The sequence below is a fragment of the Odocoileus virginianus genome, chromosome 22, assembly GCF_023699985.2.
Source record: "Odocoileus virginianus isolate 20LAN1187 ecotype Illinois chromosome 22, Ovbor_1.2, whole genome shotgun sequence".
Lineage (NCBI taxonomy): Eukaryota > Metazoa > Chordata > Mammalia > Artiodactyla > Cervidae > Odocoileus > Odocoileus virginianus.
In genome coordinates this window covers 6462875-6488988 of record NC_069695.1, presented here as the reverse complement: position 1 = coordinate 6488988, position 26114 = coordinate 6462875, and the positions used below count along the sequence as shown (strand labels likewise).

At 36.6% G+C, this 26114-nt stretch overlaps 1 protein-coding gene and 1 long non-coding RNA gene across 8 annotated transcripts in view; one reads left to right on the top strand and one right to left on the bottom strand.

Moving 5' to 3' along the window:
• The first annotated feature begins 51 nt into the window (after window positions 1-51).
• The window catches only part of C22H18orf54 (chromosome 22 C18orf54 homolog), a 47458-nt gene continuing 21395 nt past the window's right edge, over window positions 52-26114 (top strand). For 2 of the 7 annotated variants that reach the window (XR_011482669.1, XM_070452506.1), the window contains exons 1-8: window positions 53-226; window positions 834-930; window positions 2930-3252; window positions 4519-5301; window positions 5642-5792; window positions 8274-8376; window positions 20772-20903; window positions 21257-21327. Coding sequence is in view for 6 of the 7 variants with exons in the window: in XM_070452506.1 (XP_070308607.1) it covers window positions 2976-3252; window positions 4519-5301; window positions 5642-5792; window positions 8274-8376; window positions 20772-20903; window positions 21257-21327 (1517 nt within the window). In the remaining variant the exon portion in view is untranslated. Of the gene's footprint in view, window positions 227-833; window positions 931-2641; window positions 2696-2929; window positions 3253-4518; window positions 5302-5641; window positions 5793-8273; window positions 8377-20771; window positions 20904-21256; window positions 21328-24809; window positions 26037-26114 lie in introns of those variants that run through there. The other 5 variants (XM_020895701.2, XM_020895697.2, XM_070452505.1 and 2 more) reach the window with 4 other exon arrangements.
• LOC139030356 (uncharacterized) lies at window positions 723-2332 on the bottom strand. The gene is made up of 2 exons (XR_011482670.1): window positions 2225-2332; window positions 723-1122 (listed from the first exon to the last, which is right to left on the bottom strand). It is a non-coding gene; the product is annotated as an uncharacterized lncRNA (long non-coding RNA).

The window sequence follows — 26114 nt, the reverse complement described above, 5'->3', positions numbered from 1 at the left end:
ACGCATGCGCACCGCAAGTCAGCGCCATGTTGGGTCAGTTTTAAAGCGAGCGCGGGCGGTTCGCTGGGCCGTGACGGCGGAGGGAGATGTGAGCGACCTGAGGCGGAGGAGGCGCGGGACCAGGTTGGGATGCTTTGTCGCGTCTCCCATCCTGTGACAGCCCAAGGCCATCAGTGGAGAATTGTGGACGTGTGCGCTTTTCTCGTTTTTTTTCGGGCCTTCGTCGGTGAGTTCGGCCCGAAAGGCGGGTGTATTTTCGAGGGGCCTCCCATTCCTTGACAGCCTGAGGGGAGGGGAGGGCTAAGGAAAAGATGGCGGGGTGGGAGAGGAAAGGCGTTTCCTGAGGCAAGGCGCGGACTGAGAGGTCGGGTGGAAAGCGGCCAGTTTAACGTGGAGAGGCTCGGAATGGGACGGAGGGGCCTGGCTTGGCCCTCGGGCGCTTCCGGAGGCTGAAGTGGGCGGGGAGGGAGGCTCTCGGGCTTCGGGGGCTGCTGCCTCGCAAAGACTCAGACCGCCCACTCCTGTTGTCTGATAACGGTTTAGAGAAGCCTGTGTCTGTGACCGCGGCGTTGGGTGGCGGGCGGGGGATGCTGGAATCCCTGAGGGACGTGGGTCCTAGTTCTTTCAGGACGCAAGCTTTGAATCCGCAGATGCCCGTCAGCCAGGGGCGCCAGCGACCTTCGCTTTCCAGGGTCATTAAGTCTTGTTTTTGCGGCAACCACAAACACGTTTATTTTCCTAACATAAATCACAGAGTCGTTGAGTCGTTTATTTCCTGTGAGCTATTACCATATTGGTTGTTTAATGCTGTATGTTCTGCGTTTGGATCAAAGGTAGTTGAAACCACTGGCCACTCGTTTCAACATTCTGTTCGTCGGAATGATGGATTTCCTTTTGGAGCAGCATGCTGGAATGTTTAAGGAAGAAATGGTAAGAGACAGCGAATTTGTTTCCAAATAATTCTCTGGCGGACGTGAGGAGAAGTGAGTGAATAAAGAGTGTGGTTGTGTTGGTCATTGATGGCAGAATGATGGGTGCCCAGGAGTTGACTTAAACTTTCGTTTGTGTACTTTTGGAAACTTTGCACAGGAATAATTCAGTCGTGGGTTTTCTTTTTGCTTCCTGTGAATTAAAATAAATGTTATTACCCACTCACTGACAACTGTAATCCAACAGCTTTCCCTTTTAGGGTTTCTAAGATTTTGTAAAATAAAATACAAAATCGGTAACCTGTACTGTGTTGGGATAAGGGAGGAAACATTTGGTCAGTTTTGTCATGCAAGCAATATTTACTTGAGAAGATTTAAAATCATTAGGGGGTGAAGAAAAGGCAACGCTGACTTGGTCTAGCCAGGCTTTAGAAGGTATACCAGTAGTATCAGAGCAATCAGGGAAATAGCAATTATGTTTGACTGAGGCTTCAGTTGACTACTGTCAACTCTGACCTTTTTCTCTTCTTAAACTGAAGACTTTCTCAGTGTTCTAAAATCAAATTTGACAGTTATTAAGATTACATTAAAAGTTGTTATAAGTTAAACATTCCCAAAATTGTAACCCTCGATTGAGGGCGGGAGGAGAAGGGGACGACAGAGGATGAGATGGTTGGATGGCATCACTGACTCAATGGACATGAGTTTGAATAAACTCCGGGAGTTGGTGATGGACATGGATGGACAGGGAAGCCTGGCCTGCTGCAATCCATGGGGTCGCAAAGAGTCGGACACGACTGAGCGACTGAACTGAACTGAAACATGTTATAATATCATAGCATGTGATAAGTCCTAGACATTAAGCTTTTATTTTTACTTCAGAAAATCCATTGATTTAATTCTAAAAGAATGTCATTTTACTCAAGTAGTGCCTGTTCATTCTGTTACTTCGTAGGTTTTCAAATATAGATACTGTTGTTGCTCTTTTAATGTAGACCGAAATTCTCTCAATTTTAATAATGGAAAAAAAGATGAGTGCATTGAGGCCATTTTTCCATACTGTTAAGTCTCCTTCGAGAGGTGGGCTGAATCTGTTTTACATGAGAATTGAAAATAGGGTAGTATCAAAAAACGAATGTCAGAAAAGGATTGTTAAAACTGCATTATTTTAGGAAAAGAACATTTTGCCAGCTTACTTCACAGTAAGACTTGCAGTTTATTTCTTTATCGATAAATATTGTAAATTATTTTGTTTGCTCACGTCTTGGGGGAGAAGGTTGCTTAAAGTTACATACTGGCATTTAAAATGTTGAAAGTGGATACTTAGTCTCCATTTTTCCTCCTTGTTTCAACTATGTCATTTGATGCCTTTTAAAAATTTATCAAGCACCTACTGTGTGTAGTGTATGGTGGTGGGCTTATGGGTTGAACAATATTTTGTATAGGGGAATGTTATGTATTGTGATGTCATAGAGTGTGTCAGCATAAGAAAAGACTGCATCAGTAGTTTACAGGACTAAAAAAGTGAGTATTCTTCCCTTGACACTTCCTATATAGTCTTAGATGATTTTTTTAAAAATGTATTTGTTTTTATTTGGAGGATAATTACAATATTGTGTTGGTTTCTGCCGTATATCAACATGAATCAGCCATAGATATGTTCCCTCCTTCTTAAATCCCTTCCCACCTTCCACCCCATCCCATCCCTCTAGGTTATCACAGAGCAGCAGATCTGAGCTCCTTGGATCATTCATCAGATGATTTTTGTATGTATAATTCCAAGCATATATTAGGTGCTCAATGCATGTTTTCTAAATCGATGATGAAAGAATTTAAAGTAATTAAAATGGAAAATATATAATGTGCGTTGCTTAAAAATAATTTACAGATAATGGGTTTTATTTTTTAAAGTTGTAAAAAGTTGATGCAAATTTAGTAATTTCTGTGTGAGCTATTACTCGTTTTAATTGGAACTTTAACCTTTTCTTTTTGTATTATAGTTGTTTTTAGGAGAAATGAATAGAAATAACCAATTTTGAGGAAGCCATGGCAAAATCAAATACAAAACACAGAGTTTGTTCTCGGCAGTCTTCAGTATCTTCTCTGTTAAGCTGCAGCCTGAGTGGCAGTAATTCCTCTAACTCTGGCTCTTTTCGGTATAAGGATAAACTGTACAGTTCTGCGTCTCAGGCTCTACAGGCCTATATTGATGATTTTGATCTCAGCCAAATGTGTCTTGGTGCAAGCACTGAAAAGATTAACATCGATAAATGTTCTACCAATATGCCGGAATTCTCCAGCTACATTTGTAAACCAAACAATGGTATGCTTTTATCCTTTGTTTTCTTTTTACCTATTGATATAAAGCATTTTGAGAGGTGTATAGTAGTCTTAGAAAACTAAATGCTTTATTTTGTTTTGAAGTAAAAAATGACTTGCAGTGTTGACTTCTGTATATATTTCTTAAATGATGCTGTGATTTTTTGGTTCTCTGGAGTTTTGGGGTAAAGATTCTGTTTTGATTTTGGAGTAGAAGCTTATGAAATGCAACTAGTAATAGCAGATGGCTGATTCTAAACCCTTAAGCCATTCTGTTACAGTGTAATGGAAAGAGCATTGACTTGGTGGTTCTAGCTTTCATTACCTAGCTTAATGACTTTAAACAAATCTCAGCCTTTCAGAATTTATACTTAAATCAGTTCAGTTGAGAGGATAGGGCTGTATTAGTCTTCCTTGTCTGTATTCTATGGGTCAGTAGCATTCACAGGATGTTAAGGATTCTTCCTCGGTCACATGTCCATTAGGGCTTCCCTGGTGGCTCAGTCGGTGAAGATTCTACCTGCAATTAGGGAGACCTGGGTTTGATCCCTTGGTTGAGAAGACATGGCAACCCACTCCACTGTTCTTGCCTAGAGAATCCCCATGGACAGAGGAGCATGGCAGGCTGCAGTCTGTGGGGTTGCAAAGAGGCGGACACGACTGAGTGACTAAGCACAGCACAGCACGGTATCGAGGTCCATGAAGACAAGTTTGGAAAATGCATCTGTTGATAACCCAGTTAACACTTGACTGACCTCTAGGGTGAAAAAGTTTACATCAACTGTTAGAAAAAAGTGGGCAGTATATTCCAGCAGAGGAGAATTAGAACAGCTGTTATGTGTATTTCAGGGTTAGCAAGCAAGAAAGCAAATATTTTTTTTTTAATGTTAAAATTGTTTTTTCACCTAGTTTAATGACTTGTTTTTTTTCCTGTGTTGCAGCCAGTTGAGTGACCGGTATTCATGTGAGTGTATTAGTGCATTGGGTGTGTCTAGATTAAGAAACTGTAAATTAAAGAATATGAGAATATTTAGGAGGCTGGAGAGAAAAAAGTGTAGCAAGTAGTTAAATTGAAGAGATGTGAAGGAAAAAAACCATATCCTATTACATCAACCTATACCTTTCATACTTTTAACCAAAGCTTAAGTAAAGATTAAGGGAAAACAGCAAACATGATTCCTAGTTCTTAATTCTCATTTACTGTTGAATATTATGAAGTATTTTTATATGTGATACAGGAAGATAAACAGAATTCTGCTTTGTTTTTCAGCTTTTGAAAATCTTGATGACAGAAGACATTTATCCTTATCCTGTAGTGGACAGACTCTTAATGACATAGACTCCATTAGTCTAACAACTGATGATCTATTAAAGCTTCCAGCAGATGGTGCATTTTCTTTCGCTTATTTTGGATCAGGTCACAGAAGTAGCAAGAAAAACAGGAAACACATTGGAAGACTGAGTTCATCTGACAGAGAAAAGAATCAGAATTTTCAAGAACCAGCTGCTCTCCAGGGCAAGGGTAACTTAGATACCCCAGTTGTGTACACAAATATAAAAGGAAGGCAATGTGGTAGGCTGAAAAACCCAAAACTCATGAATAAGGCTAATAAAAGCGTTTCTGTACCATCTTTATGTTTTTCCAAAAAATTATCTTTTAGGGACAGTTCAGAACACAATCTTGAAAAGAATTACCCAAGATGGCTCACTAGCCAGAAGTCTGACCTTAATATTTCAGGGATAACTAGTATACCGGACTTCAAGTACCCAGTTTGGCTCAACAATCAAGACTTGTTACCTGATACAGATAGTCAAAGAATATACCAAATGTTTAAAGAAGATCAATGTTCTCCTCGGCATAGTTACCAGGCACAAAGAACTTCTCGGCTAATGAATAAATTAGGTTGTTTTGAATATTCTTTTGAACCTTCAAACATTTCACATTCCTTGAGTGAGGATAAAGGATTACTGAATGAATATAAATGTGGTCCTGAACCTAGCCAGTGTCTGTGTGAGAACCCGCTTCTTCCAGGATCCAAAAAGCCATTCAGTGGTAATTGTTCTGTTTTTTTTGTGTTTTTACTGTTTTTAAGAACCAAAGAAAGTGCTGTAAATTTGACCTAGCATCTAGGATCTGTTATATTCTTGATACAATGCTCAAGTGATATTTTTGTTTTGAACTCTTAATCACCTTTATATATGTAGTATTCTGTGACTGGAAAATGTCTTTTTGTTTTCCTTTGTGTCACAATAAATGTCACATTTTAACATAGCTTGCTATGGTGGATATGTTTATATTCCAAATAATGTAAATTCTTGTTGCCTTTATAAGATTTTACTATGCTTTGTATTTATTTCTTTTCTTAAAGAATTAATGTAATCTTTTAAATTAGGTGACAAAATTGAATTGCTTATCCTGAAGGCCAAGAGAAATCTAGAGCATTGTACTGAAGAGTTACCAAAGTCTATGAAAAAGGATGACAGTCCTTGTTCATTAGATAAACTTGAAGCGGAAAGATCATGGGAAAATATTCCTGTTACCTTGTAAGTTAAAATAGAGAAACTATTCAGTTTTCCAAATGAAGAATGCCATGTGCATATCTTATTTAATCTTTAAGTAACTTAATGATAATTAACAATGGTAGTATCATGGTATTTTATAGAGCATAACTTTCAGTGTTTGCTTTAGATCACATTTTTCATTACCACAAGATGGTGGTAACTTTAGGTACCTTATATAACTTTTGTCTTTGTTACATGATCCTTTCGTTGCACTAGAAAATATTGATATAAGTTTAATAGGAGGAATTAGAACCAAAAGCAATTATTTTGCAAATGGAGAAGGCTATTAAAATTTTACTATTTTCTTTTTTTACTTTTAAGTTTTTTCTCCCTCTATATTATTTTAGAATATTCCTTTCTCTTCATTTACATTTTAATATTTTTCAATCATTATTTTCCATAAATGATGGTACTGTATTTGTATGGTAAATGAAGTTTCTAAGAGTTTTCATTTGTGTGCTAAACCTTTCTGTGATATAGTTGCTCAGAATAATTTTAAAAAGTGTTTACCCATGAATGTGAGTGTAGAGGAAGAATCTAGGAAAGCTGCTTTTCTTAGTGATATTAATTACATGTTAGAAATGCATTCTTTGTAATCTTATATCCTGTCCTAGGCTCTGATAATTTAATATCTTCAGTTGTCTAAACCTTCATTCTGTTTAGAGTTTATTTCCTGACTCCTCCTTTGATTACTTCTCATTTGAGCATCTTATTTTCTTAAATGTGGACATTGACTGTAATTGCAGTTTGGAGTCTTGATTCTGTGATTTCCTTCCTGAGATTTTGTACAGGTTGCTTCTACTTCAGGGTTGTCAGGATTCAGTTGATTAGAAAATAAATTTAACGTACTTAGGACAGTTTCTGATTTATGATGCTCCCTTGTAAATTGTAATAATGGTGGTGATCATCCAGAATATTTTTTGTTTGTTCAGCTTCATTTCTCAACTGTTGGTTCATTAATGTGTTAAAAAAAAAAACTCGGATTAATAATTAGCTCACTTAATTCTTAAAGTTCTCTTATTTTTCATATTTACTAATTTCTTATTTCCTTATCAGTTGGTTGTATTGTATCTGTATTTGTAAAATCCTGTAGGGAGAGCAAATATCAGAGGTGCTTAAATTGAGTAAAGTTTTTGAATATACTAAATGTATTTTGTAATTAGATACTATGACTTCTGACTTGTATAATTATCGTTAATGGTTTGCCCTAGTACCATCATATTATGATGGATATGTTTTACATAAAATTATTGATGGTGTGATAAGGAATAGATCTGACTTCAGTGTGATATTGACAAATTATTAATCTGTCATCAAAAACAAAATTGACTAGGTAATAGTGTACTAAAAAAATGACCACAGCCAGAAAAATTGTTTTTGTTTTTTTGGTTTAACTTTCTGTAATAGAAAATGTCAAACAAATACAAAAGTAGAGGAATAGCATGATGATTCCATATGTATCCAGCACTCATCTTTTATAATCAGATAAATGCTTTTTTGATGATAGTTGGTGGATGTACAAACTCTTTGTTAAAGAATGGGAGGAAAAACTACTTGGGAACAAGAAAAAGTTAATAGTAAATTACAAATCAGATGAGTGAATAATGAAGAACTGCTAATTACTGAGAAAAAAATTTGCATTATGATGTTTGTTTTAAGAGTCTTAGATATATGAGTACTTGAATAAGAAACACATATTGATATATAAATGAGAGAAAGAATGAGTTTATTCTCTGCAGCTAATGGAATTTTGTTTTGAGAAAATTTTTACTTTCGCTGGGGATGCACTTTTCTTCCCCTTCAATATTAAAAACTTTTGTTTATTGAACTTCTTTTAAATGTCCCAGGTATGGAGAGTTAAATTTATGTAGTACATGTAGAGATAAGAAGGACTGCAAATGTAGAAACTGAAGTGAAGGTAAAGTTTTGTGAAGTCATACCATGAGTGGGATTGGGATTTGAACTCAGGAATTTTAATTTCAGAATTAATCCTTCTCCTACTTTAGTCTGTCCATAGTGCCAGTTCTGGAGGAGAAGTCTGTCCTGTTGCTTTGATGTAGAAGCAGCATGTAGTTCCATCTTAATAGAAACTTACAAATTTGTGGGGGCTTTGTGTATTAATACTGAGTGGCCAGAAATGTTTAATTGGAAAAATGTACTGCTTGTTTCAAACAAATGAGCTTTTGGAGGATACGTATATTTGAAGGCTCATTTAATTAAAGACTAATGTCTTCAGTTTCTTTATATTTTTCCTTAAAGCTTTACAGGAGAAGCAAGGAGATAGGGAGTGATGAAGGAAGAAGTTTAGGGAGAAGATGAAGGAATTATCAAGCAACATCCATAGGAATCCTATCTATAATGGTTACTTCATGGTGACCATTTTAAATGATAACCGTCAGTTATATACTGTCTAATTTTTATCAATTGGGAACTTATATGCTGTCTTGTATCCTTAAATCCTAGCAAATCTCCTGTTCCTGTTAACACTGATGATAGTCCTCAACAAATTCCAAAGACAAAGTATGCTAATGAATTCCTTGAAGATTTTTTAAATGATGATAATCAGGTGGGTGATGTTAAATCTTTTTATCTTATTAAAGGAATATTTATGACTAATTTATAGATATTAATTTCTAAGTTGTTTGGATATTATAAAACAAAAAATGGCTCAAATCCTCTCTTCCCCAGCATATATCCGTAAGACCATGACTCCTAGAATTATGATAATTTTGGTATTCTGAAGTAGAGGGACCTGGGATTGAACTCTCTTGGGAGCCTAAATTGTCATTACAGTGGTTTCTTTTTTTTTTCCCCCTGGAAAACATGTAAAACAGCACCTTACAGAGTATAGTATATTTTCCCCTAGGGCAGTTGCTTATTGAGAGTTGTGTTTCTGAGAGACAATTATACATCTGTTTAATTTAAAATGGGAAATTTATTACTCAGCTTTATAACATCACATGTACATCTTGCACGTAATCCTGAAATAAAATGTAAATGTTTATATGTGTACATAAGGAATGATTATAATATGATTTAGAATTTTAATTCATGGCTGTTAAATATTGAATACACTTTTGAGATGCTGACATCTGGAAGATTTGAGAGATTGAACATTCCAGACAAAAATTAGCTAAAAAAAATTTTTTTTTCCTTTTTTTTTTTCCCATTTATTTTTATTAGTTGGAGGCTAATTACATCATTGCAGTGGTTTTTGTCATACATTGAAATGAATTAGCCATATCCCGGTCCCCCCTCCCACCTCCCTCTCCACCCGATCCCTCTGGGTCTTCCCAGTGCACCAGGCCTGAGCACTTGTCTCATGCACCCAACCTGGGCTGGTGATCTGTTTCACCCTAGATAATATACATGTTTCAATGCTGTTCTCTTGAAACATCCCACCCTCGCCTTCTCCCAGAGTCCACAAGTCTGTTCTATACATCTGAGTCTCTTTTTCTGTTTTGCATATAGGGTTCTCGTTACCATCTTTCTAAATTCCATATATATGTGTTAGTATACTGTAATGGTCTTTATCTTTCTGGCTTACTTTGCTCTGTATAATGGGCTCCAGTTTCATCCATCTCATTAGAACTGATTCAAATGAATTCTTTTTAATGGCTGAGTAATATTCCATGGTGTATATGTACCACAGCTTCCTCACCCATTCGTCTGCTGATGGGCATCTAGGTTGCTTCCATGTCCTGGCTATGATAAACAGTGCTGCGATGAACATTGGGGTGCACGTGTCTCTTTCAGATCTGGTTTCCTTGGTGTGTATGCCCAGAAGTGGGATTGCTGGGTCATATGGCAGTTCTATTTCCAGCTTTTTAAGAAATCTCCACACTGTTTTCCATAGTGGCTGTACTAATTTGCATTCCCACCAACAGTGTAAGAGGGTTCCCTTTTCTCCACACCCTCTCCAGCATTTATTGCTTGTAGACTTTTGGATAGCAGCCATCCTGACTGGCGTGTAATGGTACCTCATTGTGGTTTTGATTTGCATTTCTCTGATAATGAGTGATGTTGAGCATCTTTTCGTGTGTTTGTTAGCCATCTGTATGTCTTCCTTGGAGAAATGTCTGTTGAGTTCTTTGGCCCATTTTTTGATTGGGTCATTTATTTTTCTGGAGTTGAGCTGGAGGAGTTGCTTGTATATTTTTGAGATTAATCCTTTGTCTCTTGCTTCATTTGCTATTATTTTCTCCCAATCTGAGGGCTGTCTTTTCACCTTGCTTATAGTTTCCTTTGTTGTGCAAAAGCTTTTAAGTTTCATTAGATCCCATTTGTTTATTTTTGCTTTTGTTTCTAAAATTCTGGGGTGTGGGTCATAGAGGATCCTGCTGTGATTTATGTCGGAGAGTGTTTTGCCTATGTTCTCCTCTAGGAGTTTTATAGTTTCTGGTCTTACATTTAGATCTTTAATCCATTTTGAGTTTATTTTTGTGTATGGTGTTAGAAAGTGTTCTAGTTTCATTCTTTTACAGGTGGTTGACCAGTTTTCCCAGCACCACTTGATAAAGAGGTTGTCTTTTTCCCATTGTATATCCTTGCCTCCTTTGTGGAAGATAAGGTGACCATAGGTTCGTGGATTTATCTCTGGGCTTTCTATTGTGTTCCATTGATCTATATTTCTGTCTTTGTGCCAGTACCATACTGTCTTGATGACTGTGGCTTTGTAGTATAGTCTGAAGTCAGGCAGATTGATTCCTCCAGTTCCATTCTTCTTTCTCAGGATTACTTTGGCTGTTGGAGGTTTTTTGTATTTCCATACAAATTGTGAAATTATTTGTTCTAGTTCTGTGAAAAATACCATTGGTAGTTTGATAGGGATTGCATTGAATCTATAGATTGCTTTGGGTAGTATAGCCATTTTGACAATATTGATTCTTCCAATCCATGAACACAGTATATATCTCCATCTGTTTGTGTCCTCTTTGATTTCTTTCATCAGTGTTTTATAGTTTTCTATGTATAGGTCTTTTGTTTCTTTAGGTAGATATACTCCTAAGTATTTTATTCTTTTTGTTGCAATGGTGAATGGTATTGTTTCCTTAATTTCTTTCTCATTGTTAGTGTATAGGAATGCAAGAGATTTCTGTGTGTTAATTTTATATCCTGCAACTTTACTGTATTTGTTGATTAGCTCTAGTAATTTTCTGGTAGAGTCTTTAGGGTTTTCTATGTAGAGGATCATGTCATCTGCAAACAGAGAGAGTTTCACTTCTTCTTTTCCTATCTGGATTCCTTTTACTTCTTTTTCTGCCCTGATTGCTGTGGCCAACACTTCCAAAACTATGTGGAATAGTAGTGGTGAGAGTGGGCACCCTTGTCTTGTTCCTGATTTCAGGGGAAATGCTTTCAATTTTTCACCATTGAGGGTGATGCTTGCTGTGGGTTTGTCATATATAGCTTTTATTATGTTGAGGTATGTTCCTTCTATTCCTGCTTTCTGGAGAGTTTTAATCATAAATGGATGTTGAATTTTGTCAAAGGCTTTTTCTGCATCTATTGAGATAATCATATGGTTTTTATCTTTCAATTTGATAATGTGGTGTATTACATTGATTGATTTGCAGATATTAAAGAATCCTTGCATTCCTGGGATAAAGCCCACTTGGTCATGATGTATGATTTTTTTAATATGTTGTTGGATTCTGTTTGCTAAAATTTTGTTAAGGATTTTTGCATCTATGTTCATCAGTGATATTGGCCTGTAGTTTTTTTTTGCGGCATCTTTGTCTGGTTTTGGAATTAGGGTGATGGTGGCCTCATAGAATGAGTTTGGAAGTTTACCTTCTTCTGCAATTTTCTGGAAGAGTTTGAGTAAGATAGGTGTTAGCTCTTCTCTAAATTTTTGGTAGAATTCAGCTGTGAAGCCATCTAGTCCTGGGCTTTTGCTTGCTGGAAGATTTCTGATTATAGTTTCGATTTCCTTGCTTGTGATGGTTTTGTTAAGATCTTCTGTTTCTTCCTGGTTCAGTTTTGGAAAGTTATACTTCTCTAAGAACTTGTCCATTTGTTCCAAGTTGTCCATTTTATTGGCATAGAGCTGCTGGTAGTAGTCTCTTATGATCCTTTGTATTTCAGTGTTGTCTGTTGTGATCTCTCCATTTTCATTTCTAATTTTGTTAATTTGGTTCTTCTCCCTTTGTTTCTTAATGAGTCTTGCTAATGGTTTGTTAATTTTGTTTATTTTTTCAAAAAACCAGCTTTTAGCTTTGTTAATTTTTGCTATGATCTCTTTAGTTTCTTTTGCATTTATTTCTGCCCTAATTTTTAAGATTTCTTTCCTTCTACTAACCCTGGGGTTCTTCATTTCTTCCTCCTCTAGTTGCTTTAGGTGTAGAGTTAGGTTTTTTATTTTACTTTTTTCTTGTTTCTTGAGGTAGGCCTGTAATGCTATGAATCTTCCTCTTAGCACTGCTTTTACAGTGTCCCATAGGTTTTGGGTTGTTGTGTTTTCATTTTCATTCACTTCTATGCATATTTTGATTTCTTTTTTGATTTCTTCTATGATTTGTTGGTTATTCAGAAGCATGTTGTTTAGCCTGCATATGTTTGAATTTTTAATAATTTTTTTCCTGTAATTGAGATCTAATCTTACTGCACTGTGGTCAGAAAAGATGACTGGAATGATTTCAATCTTTTTGAATTTACCAAGACTAGATTTATGGCCCAGGATGTGATCTATTCTGGAGAAGGTTCCGTGTGCACTTGAGAAAAAGGTGAAGTTGATTGTTTTGGGGTGAAACGTCCTATAGATGTCAGTAAGGTCTAGCTGGTCCATTGTGTCCTTTAAAGTTTGTGTTTCCTTGTTCATTTTCTGTTTAGTTGATCTATCCATAGTTGTGAGTGGGGTATTAAAGTCTCCTACTATTATTGTGTTACTATTAATTTCCTCTTTCATACTCGTTAGCATTTGCCTTACATATTGCGGTGCTCCTATGTTGGGTGCATATATATTTATAATTGTTATATCTTCTTCTTGGATTGATCCTTTGATCATTATGTAGTGTCCATCTTTGTCTCTTTTCACAGCCTTTATTTGAAAGTCTATTTTATCTGATATGAGTATTGTGACTCCTCCTTTCTTTTGGTCTCTGCGTGGAATATTTTTTTCCAGCCCTTCACTTTTAGTCTGTATGTGTCCCTTGCCTTGAGGTGGGTGTCTTGTAGACAGCATATATAGGGGTCTTGCTTTTGTATCCATTCAGCCAGCCTTTGTCTTTTGGTTGGGGCATTCAACCCATTTACATTTAAGGTAATTATTGATAGGTATGGTCCCGTTGCCATTTATTTTGTTGTTTGGGGTTCATGTTTATACCACCTTTCTGTGTTTCCTGTCTAGAGAAGATCCTTTAGTATTTGTTGAAGAGCTGGTTTGGTGGTGCTGAATTCTCTCAGCTTTTGCTTGTCTGTAAAGCTTTTGAGTTCTCCTTCATATCTGAATGATATCCTTGCTGGGTAGAGTAATCTAGGTTGTAGGTTATTCTCTTTCATTACTCTAAGTATGTCCTGCCATTCCCTTCTGGCCTGAAGGGTTTCTATTGATAGATCAGCTGTTATCCTTATGGGAATCCCTTTGTGTGTTATTTGTTGTTTCTCCCTTGCTGCTTTTAATATTTGTTCTTTGTGTTTGATCTTTGTTAATTTGATTAATATGTGTCTTGGGGTGTTTCGCCTTGGGTTTATCCTGTTTGGGACTCTCTGGGTTTCTTGGACTTGGGTGGCTATTTCCTTCCCCATTTTAGGGAAGTTTTCAGCTATTATCTCCTCGAGTATCTTCTCATGGCCTTTCTTTTTGTCTTCTTCTTCTGGGACTCCTATGATTCGAATGTTGGGGCGTTTCACATTGTCCCAGAGGTCCCTGAGGTTGTCCTCATTTCTTTTGATTCTTTTTTCTTTTTTCCTCTCTGCTTCATTTATTTCCACCATTTTATCTTCTAACTCACTTATCCTATCTTCTGTCTCTGTTATTCTACTCATGGTTCCCTCCAGAGTGTTTTTGATCTCATTTATTTCATTATTAATTTTTAATTGACTTTTTTTTATTTCTTCTAGGTCCTTGTTAAACATTTCTTGCATCTTCTCAATCTTTGTCTCCAGGCTATTTATTTGTAATTCCATTTTGTTTTCAAGATTTTGGATCATTTTTATTATCATTATTCTAAATTCTTTTTCAGGTAGATTCCCTATTTCCTCCTCTTTTGTTTGACTTGGTGGGCTTTTTTCATGTTCCTTTAGCTGTTGGGTATTTCTCTGCCTTTTCATCTTGTTTAGATTGCTGTGTCTGGAGTGGGCTTTCTGTATTCTTGTGGTCTGAGGTTCCTTTTTATTGTGGAGGTTTCACCCAGTGGGTGGGGTTGGACGATTGGTTTGTCAAGGTTTCCTGGTTAGGGAAGCTTGTGTCAGCGTTCTGGTGCGTAGAATTGGATTTCTTCTCTCTGGAGTGCAATGGAGTGTCCAGTAATGAGTTTTGCGATGGGTCTATGTGATTGGTGTGACTTTGGAGAGCCTGTATGTTGACACTCAGGTCTATGTTCCTGCGTTGCTAAAGAATTTGCGTGGTATGTCTTGTACTGGAGCTTATTGGCTCTTGGGTGGTGGTTGGTTTTGGTGTAGGTATGGAAGCTTTTGGATGGTCTCTTATTCCTTAATGTTCCGTGTAGTCAGGAGTTTTCTGGTTTTCTCAGGATTTGGGCTTAAGTCTCCTGCCTCTGGATTTCAGTTTTATTCTTCCAATAGTCTCAAGACTTCTCCAACTATACAGCACTGATAATAAAACTTCTAGGTTAATGGTGAAAAGATTCTCCACCGTGAGAGACAACCAGAGAGGTTTACAGAGTTACATGAAGAATAGGAGAGGGAGGAAGGAGATAGAGGTGAGCAGGAGGAGAAAAAGGGGACTCAAGAGGAGAGAGACAGATCTACACAGTTATCTGTTCCCAAAGTGTTCTCCGTAGCCCAGACACCCACAAAGATTCACAGAGTTGGATTGGGAAGAGAAGGGGAAAGGAGGAAATAGAGGTGTTCTGAGGTAGAAAACAGAGAGTCAAAAGTGGGAGAGTAATCATCACACTCCTGAATAGAAATGGGAACTGAATATTGGATTCTTAAATGACCAAAATTTATAGCACATACTACTGAAAAACAAAGATTAAAAATCTAGTGTAGAGGTTAGACTCTTTGAAATACAATATTTAAAAACAAAAACACAAAAAAAATTTAGAACTGTATATGAAGTTTGGTCTAAAAATAGGGTTTCTCTCTCTTTTTTTTTTTTTTTGGCAAGGTTATAGTGAAATGAAAATGAAAATTAAGGAATAATAGAGGAGTATTAGAGGACTTTAAAAGGAAGTAGAGAAAAACAAGAAAAAGAAAAAAAAATTTTTTTCCCTAATTAAAAAAAATCGTAAAAATATATGAAAATTAAAGTTGAGGAGTAATGGGTGAGTAATAGGGAATTTTAAAAGAAAATGAAAGAGAAAAAAATAAAAAAAAATTTTTTTTTTTAAATTAAAACAAAATATATACATATATATCTAGGAATTTCTCTGGAGTTGTTGCGGTCAGCGTAGGTTCAGTTCAATTTCAGATAGCTCCTCTTTCCAGCTTACACTTCTCGATATCTGTAGGCCCCTTCCGGTGTAGTCGGTGTTACCTTCAGGGATTTTAATCTGTTGCACCCGTCCTTTCTGAAGCAGTTCCCTTTGTTTATTTTGGCTTCTCTTCGGTGTCTAATTTCCGCCCTGACCCAGGCGGGCGGAGGTGATCTCTTATTTAGGTTCGCTAGTTCAGTTCAGTCCTGCTACGGGGAGGGCGGGGCGCTGCAGACAGATACCGCTCTGTGTGGATTGCGCTCACCGTGTTGTGGTCACACTGGGTTTGCCCCGCTCACGGGTGTCAGTGCATTCGCCGTCTACACTGCTCAGGCTCCCGGCTGCTCTATATGGAGCGGGCCCTGCGTTGAGTGCGGTTCCAGTTTTCGGGTACTCCACAAAAGCGCAGATTCGGTTACGCCTACGTTTTGTGCCTTCCGCGGCCTGAACGGTTCAGGCCGCCAGAGGCTTGGGCGCACTCTCCCCAGATGCGGCGCGCCTTTTCCCTCCGCGGCCCCAGCGCACACCTCCAGTCGGGTCTCAGGAACTCTTTAGATAGGAACTGGGGGCCTGTTTGCAGTGTGGGAGGGGGTGGCTTCTCAGGGGCTGAGTTTGCCCTTTTCCCCTCCCCCCTGCCTCCTACCTCCAGCGGGGATGGGCCGGCTCTTCTCTGGAGTTTCTCATTCCCTTTGTTTTGTGAACTGCTGGCAGTGTGTTCAGGCCAGTTCACTAAAAATTTTAAAATATATCTTTTCCTTCAGTGAAATTTACTAGAGAAGGTAGAGGTTGTCAGAATATGTCTGACCTTAGTACTCTAAGAAGATACTATAGCAAATGCTGGGTAAGTGAAACTTAATTATCAAATATTTATTTGCCAGATAAATTTGAATACCAAACACTTTTCTAGGAATTGAATTCCTAATAGTGAATAAGAGAAGAATCCTTGCCTCTTGGATTTTTTATTCCAAGTTGGACAGAGGAGCTATATCAAAATGAAATAGGTAATGGTGACTGAATAACAACAGACAATAATATATAAGTGCTGTGCTCAGTCATGTCTGACTCTTTGCAACCCCATGAACTACAGCCCACCCGTCTTCCTCTGTTCATAGGATTTCTCAGGCAAGAATACTGGAGTGGGTTGCCATTTCCTACTCCAGGGGATCTTCCCAACCCAGGGATTGAACCTGTGTCTCCTGCATTGGCAGATGGATTCTTTACACCGTTGTGCCACCTGGGAAGCCCATGTATAAAGGAGAGTCTTACAGATGTTGTGAAAAAAAACTGATTGAGATAGAGAAATGAGGGCAGAGAAATTTCAGCTGGAGTGGGCAGTAACGGCCTCTCTTGTGAGGTGATGTTTGCACCAAAACCTAAAATGAGGGAATAAGCCATATGTGTACTCAGAGGGAGACAACTTTTCATTTAGAGGGACTAGTAAGTGCAGAAACCCCAAGGCAGAAAAATGTTCAAGGAAAATCAGAGTCCAGTCAGTGTAGCTCAGTCAGAATGAGCAAGGAAGAATGGTTAAGAGATAAGATGGTAGCCAGGAGTCAGATCGTGTACGTATGTAAGCAGTGGAATGAAGATTTTACATTTTAAGTGAGATGAAAAGTTTAAGTACTTCGGAGGAATGAAATGATCAGATCTACATTTTAAAAATGAAAAGTGGCAGTGGTATGGAATATAGATTTGAGAGGAACTGGGGAAGGACAAGGAACCCAGTTAGGAGACTTTAGCCATCTTCCAGAATAGGGATTGTAAAGACTTGGGTTAGCTGGGAGCATTAGAAGTGGTCAGAAATAGTTAGACTCGTGATGTGTTCTTAAGGTGACTGGGTAGGATGGAGACAGAAGATTCAAAGGGTGAGTCCAAGACGTTTGAGCCAAGCAACTAAAGCAGTGTGTGGCACAGTTTACTTAGTTGAAGTGAACCCTGGTAGAGGAACAGATCTGTGTAAATTTATTTTTATATTTATTTATAGATAATTGATATTTATTATAGATAAACCTTATGTTAGTATTGGTGATATTAGTCTTGAACATGTGGAGCCTACTGGCTTTCTCTTAAGTAAAATTACAGTTTCCTCTTGTAATTAATAAGTATCTTAGGGGAGATGCTGTGAGACTGTGCAAGTATTAATAGTCTCAAACTTCCACCCACTGTTTTTAGCATCATTGGTGAATCTTGTTTTTTCGTCTGAATTATTAGTTGAAGTTCTTGTTTAATGAGCTCTTCCTCCTTCCCCATTTATTAAACTGTTTTTATTGGGACTTAGATTTTTTTAAAACTTTATTTTATATTGAGGTATATCTGATTAACAATATTGTGAAAGTTTCAGGTGAACGGCACAGGGACTCAGCCATATATACACGTATCCATTCTCCCTCATATTTCCCTCCCATCCAGGCTGTTACATAACATTGAGCAGAGTTCCATGTGCTGTACAGTAGGTCCTTGTTGGTTATCTATTTTAAATACAGCAGTATGTGCACATGTCCATCCAAACTCCCTAACTATCCCTTCCCCCCAACATTCCCTCCCCCCAACCCCTCTAGCAACCATAAGTTCATTCTCTAAATCCGGGGGCTTTATAGATATTTAATTCTAGGTTTGAAAGAAAAGTGAAAGTGAAGTTGCTCAGTCATGTCTGATTCTTTGTGACCCCCTGGAGTGTAATCTGCCAGGCTCCTCCGCCCATGGGATTTTCCCAGCAAGAATACTGGAGTGGGTTGCCATTTCCTTCTCCAGGGGATCTTGACCCAGGGATCGAACCTGGATCTCCCACACAGCAGGCAGACTCTTTACCGTCTTTACCAGGGAAACCTGGTATTATTTTCTAGGTTTACAATATAATATTATTAATTCGTTGCTTAAATTGTTCCAGTATAGGCCGTAAGAGTTGCTTCAGGTTGGCTCCTGTGTCCTTTTGACATGTCCCTATCATTTTTTGAGGACTTCTCTGAGGAGCCATGGTTTCTTTTTATTTGAAAACTGTTTAGAAACTAAGATCTAGGCACGAGGTGTGCTGATTGCTCCTGGGTTGTTCTTTAAGCTAGACTTTTTCAGCAGGCAGACTTAGAAAACATGTTTGCTAACCCACATATACACGTATACATATTTCTATGTCTATTTACATACGGATTAGTATATTTTATGTGTAGGTATAAATCATGAGTTCATACTGACACCAGTTCCAGTTCAATACCACAGTATTAGTTTCAGCCCTTTCTGTTCTTTATTTGTAACTTCTTTCTCCTCTGGTAAGAATCTCTGCTCTTACTATCTATAATAGATTTACTTGTTTTTTCAGTCTTAGCATATGCATAGTTTCAGAATTGCTATAAGAAATAGATTTACTAGCTAAGTTATATTGCTTGTGTGTGATTCTTTTTGTCTTTGGAGCTTCCGTAGTAGCTCAGATGTTAAAGCATCTCCTGCAATGCGGGAGACCTCAGTTTGATCCCTGGGTCGGGAAGAGCCCCTGGAGAAGGAAATGGCAACCCACTCCAGTATTCTGGCCTGGAGAATCCCATGGACAGAGGAGCCTGGCGGGCTATAGTCCATGGGGCCTCAAAGAGTCGGACATGACTGAGCGACTAACACATACACACACACTTTTTGTCTTTAGCCGCAAGGTATCCAGTCAAAGTATTCTTTTCCAAATGTACCTTGGTTAATTATTTTCTGCTCAGCTCCTTTCAGTGTGGTCATGTCGTCCATTTGTAATGCTCTTAGGTCATTTTTTTATTGTGTAAATTGGGTTATTCCCACATTTTGTGTGGTTTAAATGGTGGTTTTTTGAATATATGAAACACTATTATAGTTCTAAGAGTCAGAGCTATACCAAAAGATGTACTCAGAGGCATTCACTACCAGGATTTAATGCCAAGTCTCAGAACAAATTCTATCAAATGTACTGAATAGCATTTATTAAACATTCATTCATGAATGACACGTAACAGTTCATATAATCTGTTTTTTAGTTTTCTCGTTTTTGGTACTCTGACCACAATTTTGCCTGAAAAGTTCGCTCAAGGTAGACACCAAATTTCAGAGGCAAGCTTTTGTAACTTTTATGGTTAGCATTAGCAACTAGAATTTCTTCTAAACCAGGGACTGGATGCAGATCATTTAGAGATAATGCCTCAAGTGCTGTCTCCAAGGTTGTTAGGAGTATAAGCCAAACTGAATCCTTATGCTGTTTCTTTTTCTTCTTTTTAAAAATTTTGGTAAAGTATTCATAATATTTTGACCATTTTTAAGGATATAGTATATAGTTCTGTGCAGTAAGTATCTTTGCATTGTTGTGTACGCATCGTCTCTATCTATTGCTGGGACTGTTTTATCTTTGCCCACTGAAACTCTGTGCTCACTAAACACGTAACTGCCCACACCTGTTTACCACCCTCTGCTGGTGCCACCCTTGCTCTTGATAAAGTTGAGTGTTCTGGAAACCATGTATGTTTTAGTCTGCTGAGGCTGCCATAACAAAATGCCATAGGCTAGGTGGCTTAAACAACAAATATTCAGTTCTCACAGTTTTGGAGGCTGGATTATCTAAGATCAAGATGCTAACTTATTATTTTACTGGTGAAGGCCCTTTCCCTGACTTGCAGACAAACCACCTTCCCACTGTGTCCTCACATGGCCTTTCCTTGGTCTCCTAATTCAGTGGTTATCAGGGTCCCACCTTCATGACCTCACTTAACTTAATTACCTCCTTATAGCCCTATTTCTCAATACAGCCACATTCAGAGTTAGATTTTGTCATGAATTCTGGGGGTGGTGGGGGTGGGGATGGAGGACACAAATTCAATCCATAGCATAGTATAAGATGAATCATACTATATTTTCCTTTTTGTTATTGACTTACTTCATTTAGTGTAGTGTCATCAAGGTTCATCCATGTTGTATCAGAATTTCCTTCCTTTCTTAGAATGAAGAGTATACCATTGTGTATTTGAAATGCTAGTTCTTGTTCAGTTGATAATCAACTTCATTTACACACTTGAAAGGAGCATGTTGGCTTACCTGCTTTCTAAGGACCTTACACTTGTAAGAATCTATGATTTTAAATGTGGTAAATGAATGTGCTGCAAATGTAAACATGCACCATTCATTGTAAAAGAACAAGGACTAGAAAGGATATGCCAGCATTTTAATAATGATTGTCTTTAAGTGATTCAATCTGGGGACTAGGTAAGAGGAGGTTGAGTTACAGTTTTGATTTGGTAAAACACTTTATTGACATGTATTATTTGGATTTTGCATTAATTTTATATTGTGGGGAAATAATGCGGAATATAACTTTTTCCCTTATGAATTTGAGTGGTTCATTATTCATGTGTTTTAACTTTAGAGCTGTACCCTTTCTGGAGGGAAACATCATGGACCTGTTGAAGCCCTGAAGCAAATGTTATTTAATCTTCAGGCAGTGCAAGAAAGTTTCAATCAGAATAAAACTGCAGAGCCAAAAGGAGAAATTAAACAAGTAAGCATAAACTTAATTTATGAATTGAAATCTATGAATGCAAATTGAGATCTGTGAAGGATACGATTTCCTCCTAGATCTTCTTGTAGATTTTCCCTCTAGTTTTTTGTTAATAAGCATGGTATATAGTGAACAAACATTTAGAGGCATACTTTAGGACTGTTGCAAAATAAAGTTATATTTTTAGAATTAAAAGTATATATATTACTGAAAATTATTTACTAGATTTATTTCTTTGGGAACACAGACAATATTTTTAATGTGTTCTTGTTAATCACATATTAAATAACATTTACGTTTGTAATTACATAATATTTACACTATTTCATTGTATTTGGTGTTTTCAATTATAGATCTCAGAAGATGATCTCTCTAAATTACAGTTGAAGGAAAGTATGGCTCCTATTACTAGGTCACTTCAAAAGTAAGTGTTCTCTGTTAATTTCTGAGTGTATTATGAATACAAATCTGTTTTAGTTTGCTTCGATTGAAATCAGAAGGTTACAGGGTGGAATTAAGTAGCTCTAAGAAGGAAGAATGTACTAGGTATATTTAAGCTTTCTGGAGCATGTTGTTTAACCCTGAGACTTTTCTTTTAAACGTGTACTATTTTCTATTTAAAATATTCTTAGGGTTTAATGAGATAACAGTGGACACTTAAAATATAATAGATGTGAATGGCCTGGAGAAATTTTCTTTTTCCCTTCTGAGTAATATCAGCAATTTGAGAGAGCAGTGGTATGGATATTCTGGAAGGACAGCTTGTGCTTGAGATGTGTTGTCGTGTGTTCTCTCTAGAAGAGGTAAATAATTGTATCATTGTTTGATATATCTCCACAGAAATCTAAAGTGAATATAATGCCCTGGATGTAAAGATAGGTCCAAATGTCCTAAGGTGTTAATTTACTTTTTTTCTTAGTTACATTATCTTAAAAGTTGGAAAGAATGCAGTTCTTTCTTATAGTCATGATATTGGTGGAAGAGAAGGTTATATTTTATAGATTTGGTTGTGTGAATATGAAGTGCCCTCAAAAAGATGGAATAGGCAGTTTAGTAAATGCTAAGATTAAAATTTTTTACTTTGTAACATTATTTTGCTTGGCTGTAAGTGGGCTAGACAAATACTGACTACCATTTGTCCTTTCAGAATTGCTTAGGATTCTCTTATGTAAGGAAGCAGTGGAAAAGTGAAATCCTAGACATGTAAATTTATAATTGTCATGAGAAAGATATGTATATCATTTTTGTTTTCATACTTTAAAAAATATGTATGAATTTCTGCCTCTATTCTAGGTAGAAATAATGCCTCTTTCTTTGTTGCTTGTCATAGTCTTGGCTATAACGTTTCATATCTAATAGGGTTCAGTGAGTAGTGATACTAATAACTAACCTTTATTGAACATTTACCAAGTATCAGTATTCTTAGTGCTTTTGTATGTAATTCATGTGATTTTTACAACCCTGTGAGGTAAGTACTATTTGCTTCATAATACAGATCAAGTAATAAAGTAACTTGCTCAAGGCTGCCTGGCTAGTAAAACAGCACTGGAATTCAAACCAGACAGATTCTACAGTCTGTGTTCCTAATACTACTCTCATTAATGATAGTGGTGCATTATCCTTTTAGTCTCTGTGCAGTACCTCAATTGATTATCTTCGATAAAGACCTCATTCTGCTTTAAAATTTAAAGTAGATGACCTCAGGCTTTCCACAGTTCTTAAAAACATTGATATTGAACTTGTGTCACAAGACTTGTGTGTTTCCTGAGTTAAAGTACATAGCCCAGAAGATGTTTTTCTTGGTGGAAATGAACTCTGAACCATACGTAGTTAACCACAAAAATTGATACTGATTGTACAGGTGCTTTTACCATTTTCTGTAATTTTTTTTATAGTAGTAACTTTTTTCTAGCTTAGACCATCAGTAGTTTGTCTACAGAATGCCAGTAAGAGTCCAGTTTTGTTAGATGGGTCTTAGCTGTTGATTCTTCTGGATTAGCTGAGGCAACCTTAATTTGGCTTTTATTTTACATTTGAAAGTTTTATCAGTAAGGCATTTGTAGTATTATGAAGTAAGTTTAGATTTATGAAGAAAGCATGTCATTTCCCCTTTCCCCCTTATTTTCAGTCTTAAGATAGACTGTTTTTAGGACAGCTTAAAATTAATTCAGTCTCAGAATTTCTCTTACAAGACTGCAAAATATCTGTTTAGGATTATGGTCATCTTTTCATACTTTAAAGGAACCCAACTTTTGCAGAAGTTATGGTTGTATTTTAGGTGCTTTAGTTACTTTTCTCGGGTGTTTCTCCCCAATCCTCAAATAACCGGATTTTCTTTCTAACAGTTTGGATTGCTAACCAGTTCATTAAAATACCTTTCATTAACTTTAGGAAACTCCAGGATCTTGGTATGGGTTCTGTTTACTCCCCTGGACACTCAGTTTTCTTAGGTTCTCCTATTAGAAATAACAGAGAAAAAGGTTCATTGGACCTGAAGTATAAATGGCTGATACAGCTGAAGATGTTATTTTTTCCAGAAAGATTTTGCTTTTAATAGGAATCAGTTATATTTGTTTTGTATCCCTATAATACTTAGTTTTGTCTTATGTATTTGCATATTAAAATTATCATCTTTAAGCAAATGAAAGAATTGGTTTTTGAGCCAGTACCTTTTTGGGGATGTTTTATTATGTCGAATAAGCTTAGGCTGTTTATAAAAAATGAGCAGTTGCATGTTGTTCACTTACTATATAGGTGAGCAGTGGTGGATGATTGCAGAATTATCAGTCCTCCAAAAATAATTTGTTTTGGCCTCAGGACATGTAGTTTTATATATTAATTGGAGATAAATGTGTAAGAATTCTCAATAATAAAGGTCATGTTGTGAAGACCATGCTTAATGATAGTTGGAAAATTGTCTTGTTTCTCAGATCTCCTTTCCTGCCCAGTTTTCTGGTGTTCATTCTATACTAGGGATAGACAGAATTAGCTCTCAGACTTGGAAAACATGACCCTAAAGGAAAGATTTTTCTTTATTCTAATGTGCTCGTTTGTTACTTAGATCTAGAAAATAGTAGGCAGTTTGTCCAGAAAAGCCTTTTGTTAAGTTCTTGCTGGATACTAGGCTGAATATTGGTCAGTAAACATAGTCTTTAAGAGAACAGCCAATATAGTAGTACTAATAGAAACGTAAATGCAAGGTAGCAATAAGTAAATTAAAATATAGCTGAATTGTTATCATATAATCAGTGTTACTGAGTTTCTGGGGATTGATTTGTATGTATTTGAATGGTCATTGGTAGATACATTGTCAAAATAAGAAATGAGTTTTTAAATTTCAGTTTTTAAAGTGAATGATTACTCAGTGTTGTAATATAATCCTTAAGTTGATTTTTTCCCCCATTAACCTGCTTTTTCACTTTTTGACAGAAGAAAATCAAGAAAAATTTCCTTCTGCAGCTTTATCCTTCCCTTTTCCCTTTCTTACCTTTGAAATACCAATCACTTTTGATAGTCTTTTCTAAGCTTTATTCTCAAAAGAGTTAGATGAAAGAAACTGCCAACTGATTGTGTAACTGAGGTAGAGCGACTAAAGGTTTCATATTTCTACTTAGCTTTTTTATTCCTTTCATTACCCACCCCCCTTTTAAAGGCATAAAATATACTACATGAGATTAGAAAGGAAACCGGTTACAGTGGATTAATTATGGAAATATTTAAATACATTTCTGATTAGTGATATATGCTTCTCTATTGCATTTAAAATAAGACAAGACATTTAAAATACAGGTAAGTTAAAATTCATTTTGTAGAAACGTGTATTATTGTGAAGGCCTTTTGCATAACTTGAATAAAAGCATTAACCAGTTGTGTGGTCTTTTACTTAACCTTTCACATGTTGATCAGCAAGCACTTAAAGAGAATATTGGAAGACATTGATGTCTGGGTCACCACTGAGACTTCACTGTTTGGTGGCTGAACAACTAGACTTAAAATTCCAATAGTTACCTAGTTATGTCGTATGAACTTTTGGACTGAGGCAGAAAGAATCAGAGTACCAAAAAAAAAAAAAAAAAGAATGAGAGTACCTGTTTTACAGCAGTGGATTTAATAACTTGTAATTTTGTAACTATTATATAAACTTGTAATTTTGGAATAGTCATGAGGATAAAACATACCTGCAATGACTTATGTGATATGAAAATATCTCTGACTTCTGTGGCATATGAGATCACTTTGGTTTGTTGCTTACATTCATAATGGAAGGAAATGCTAATTTAGAGATAGCATTTAGTAAAAATAAAGATAATTTTTTCCCCCCATCCCATTGTAATGATCCTTAAAATCTAAAGAATCTGTGGTCCTCCAATTTGTAAACAGTGAGATCGGATTTTAGCCATTTGTCTTTCTGTATCTTGAATCACAGCCTGAAAAGAAAAAGGAAGATATGCCCCAGCTATTACATTTACAGATTTTATTCTTCCTCATAAATGTGTGTCTAGGAAGAAGAAAATTCTTTAAGTAGAGATTATTATAGGATGTAGAAATAATAAAGTCTAGTTTTACCTCTAATTGTTTAGTAACCCTGGGTGAGTTATTGTCATTTAGTTAATGAAGATGACAGTCTCAAAAATTAACAGAAGCTGTTGAATGGGTGCCAGAATTCAGATTCTTACTACATTTGAGTGTCTAAAAGTAGAGATACGATGTAATATAGTAATTAACACTACTAGTTTCCTCTATCTTCTTACTCTTAAAGTGGAGGATGTATTTTATTTATTATACATCATTGTAACATCTCACTGATCTCTCACCTTAGAGATTACTGTACATCATAATTGTTATATTATTTCTGTTTTTCTTAGTCTCTTGTTTATCAGAGACATATTTTTGGATGGTTGATTAACTTATATTTTCTGAGTGACCCTCAAGGATCTGAAAGGTAGGGGAGAGGGAAAGCTGGAAGAATACTTTCAGAGGAAGACTGGAAAGTTAAGGGTTCCTGTCTTCTTGGTTGGTCTGAGGAATGATTGGGAAGACCAGGTTGCTGGTATAATACTACATTATTCAATGTAATGTAATTGTCATTTGTTTTCCCCATGCTCAATAAAAATGAGTTTTCCTCAAATGTAACTGATTCTTTAGTGCTATTTTTAAAATTTTAGCTGCCTTGAATGTATATGCTAAAAATGAATTATGTCCTTTATTTCT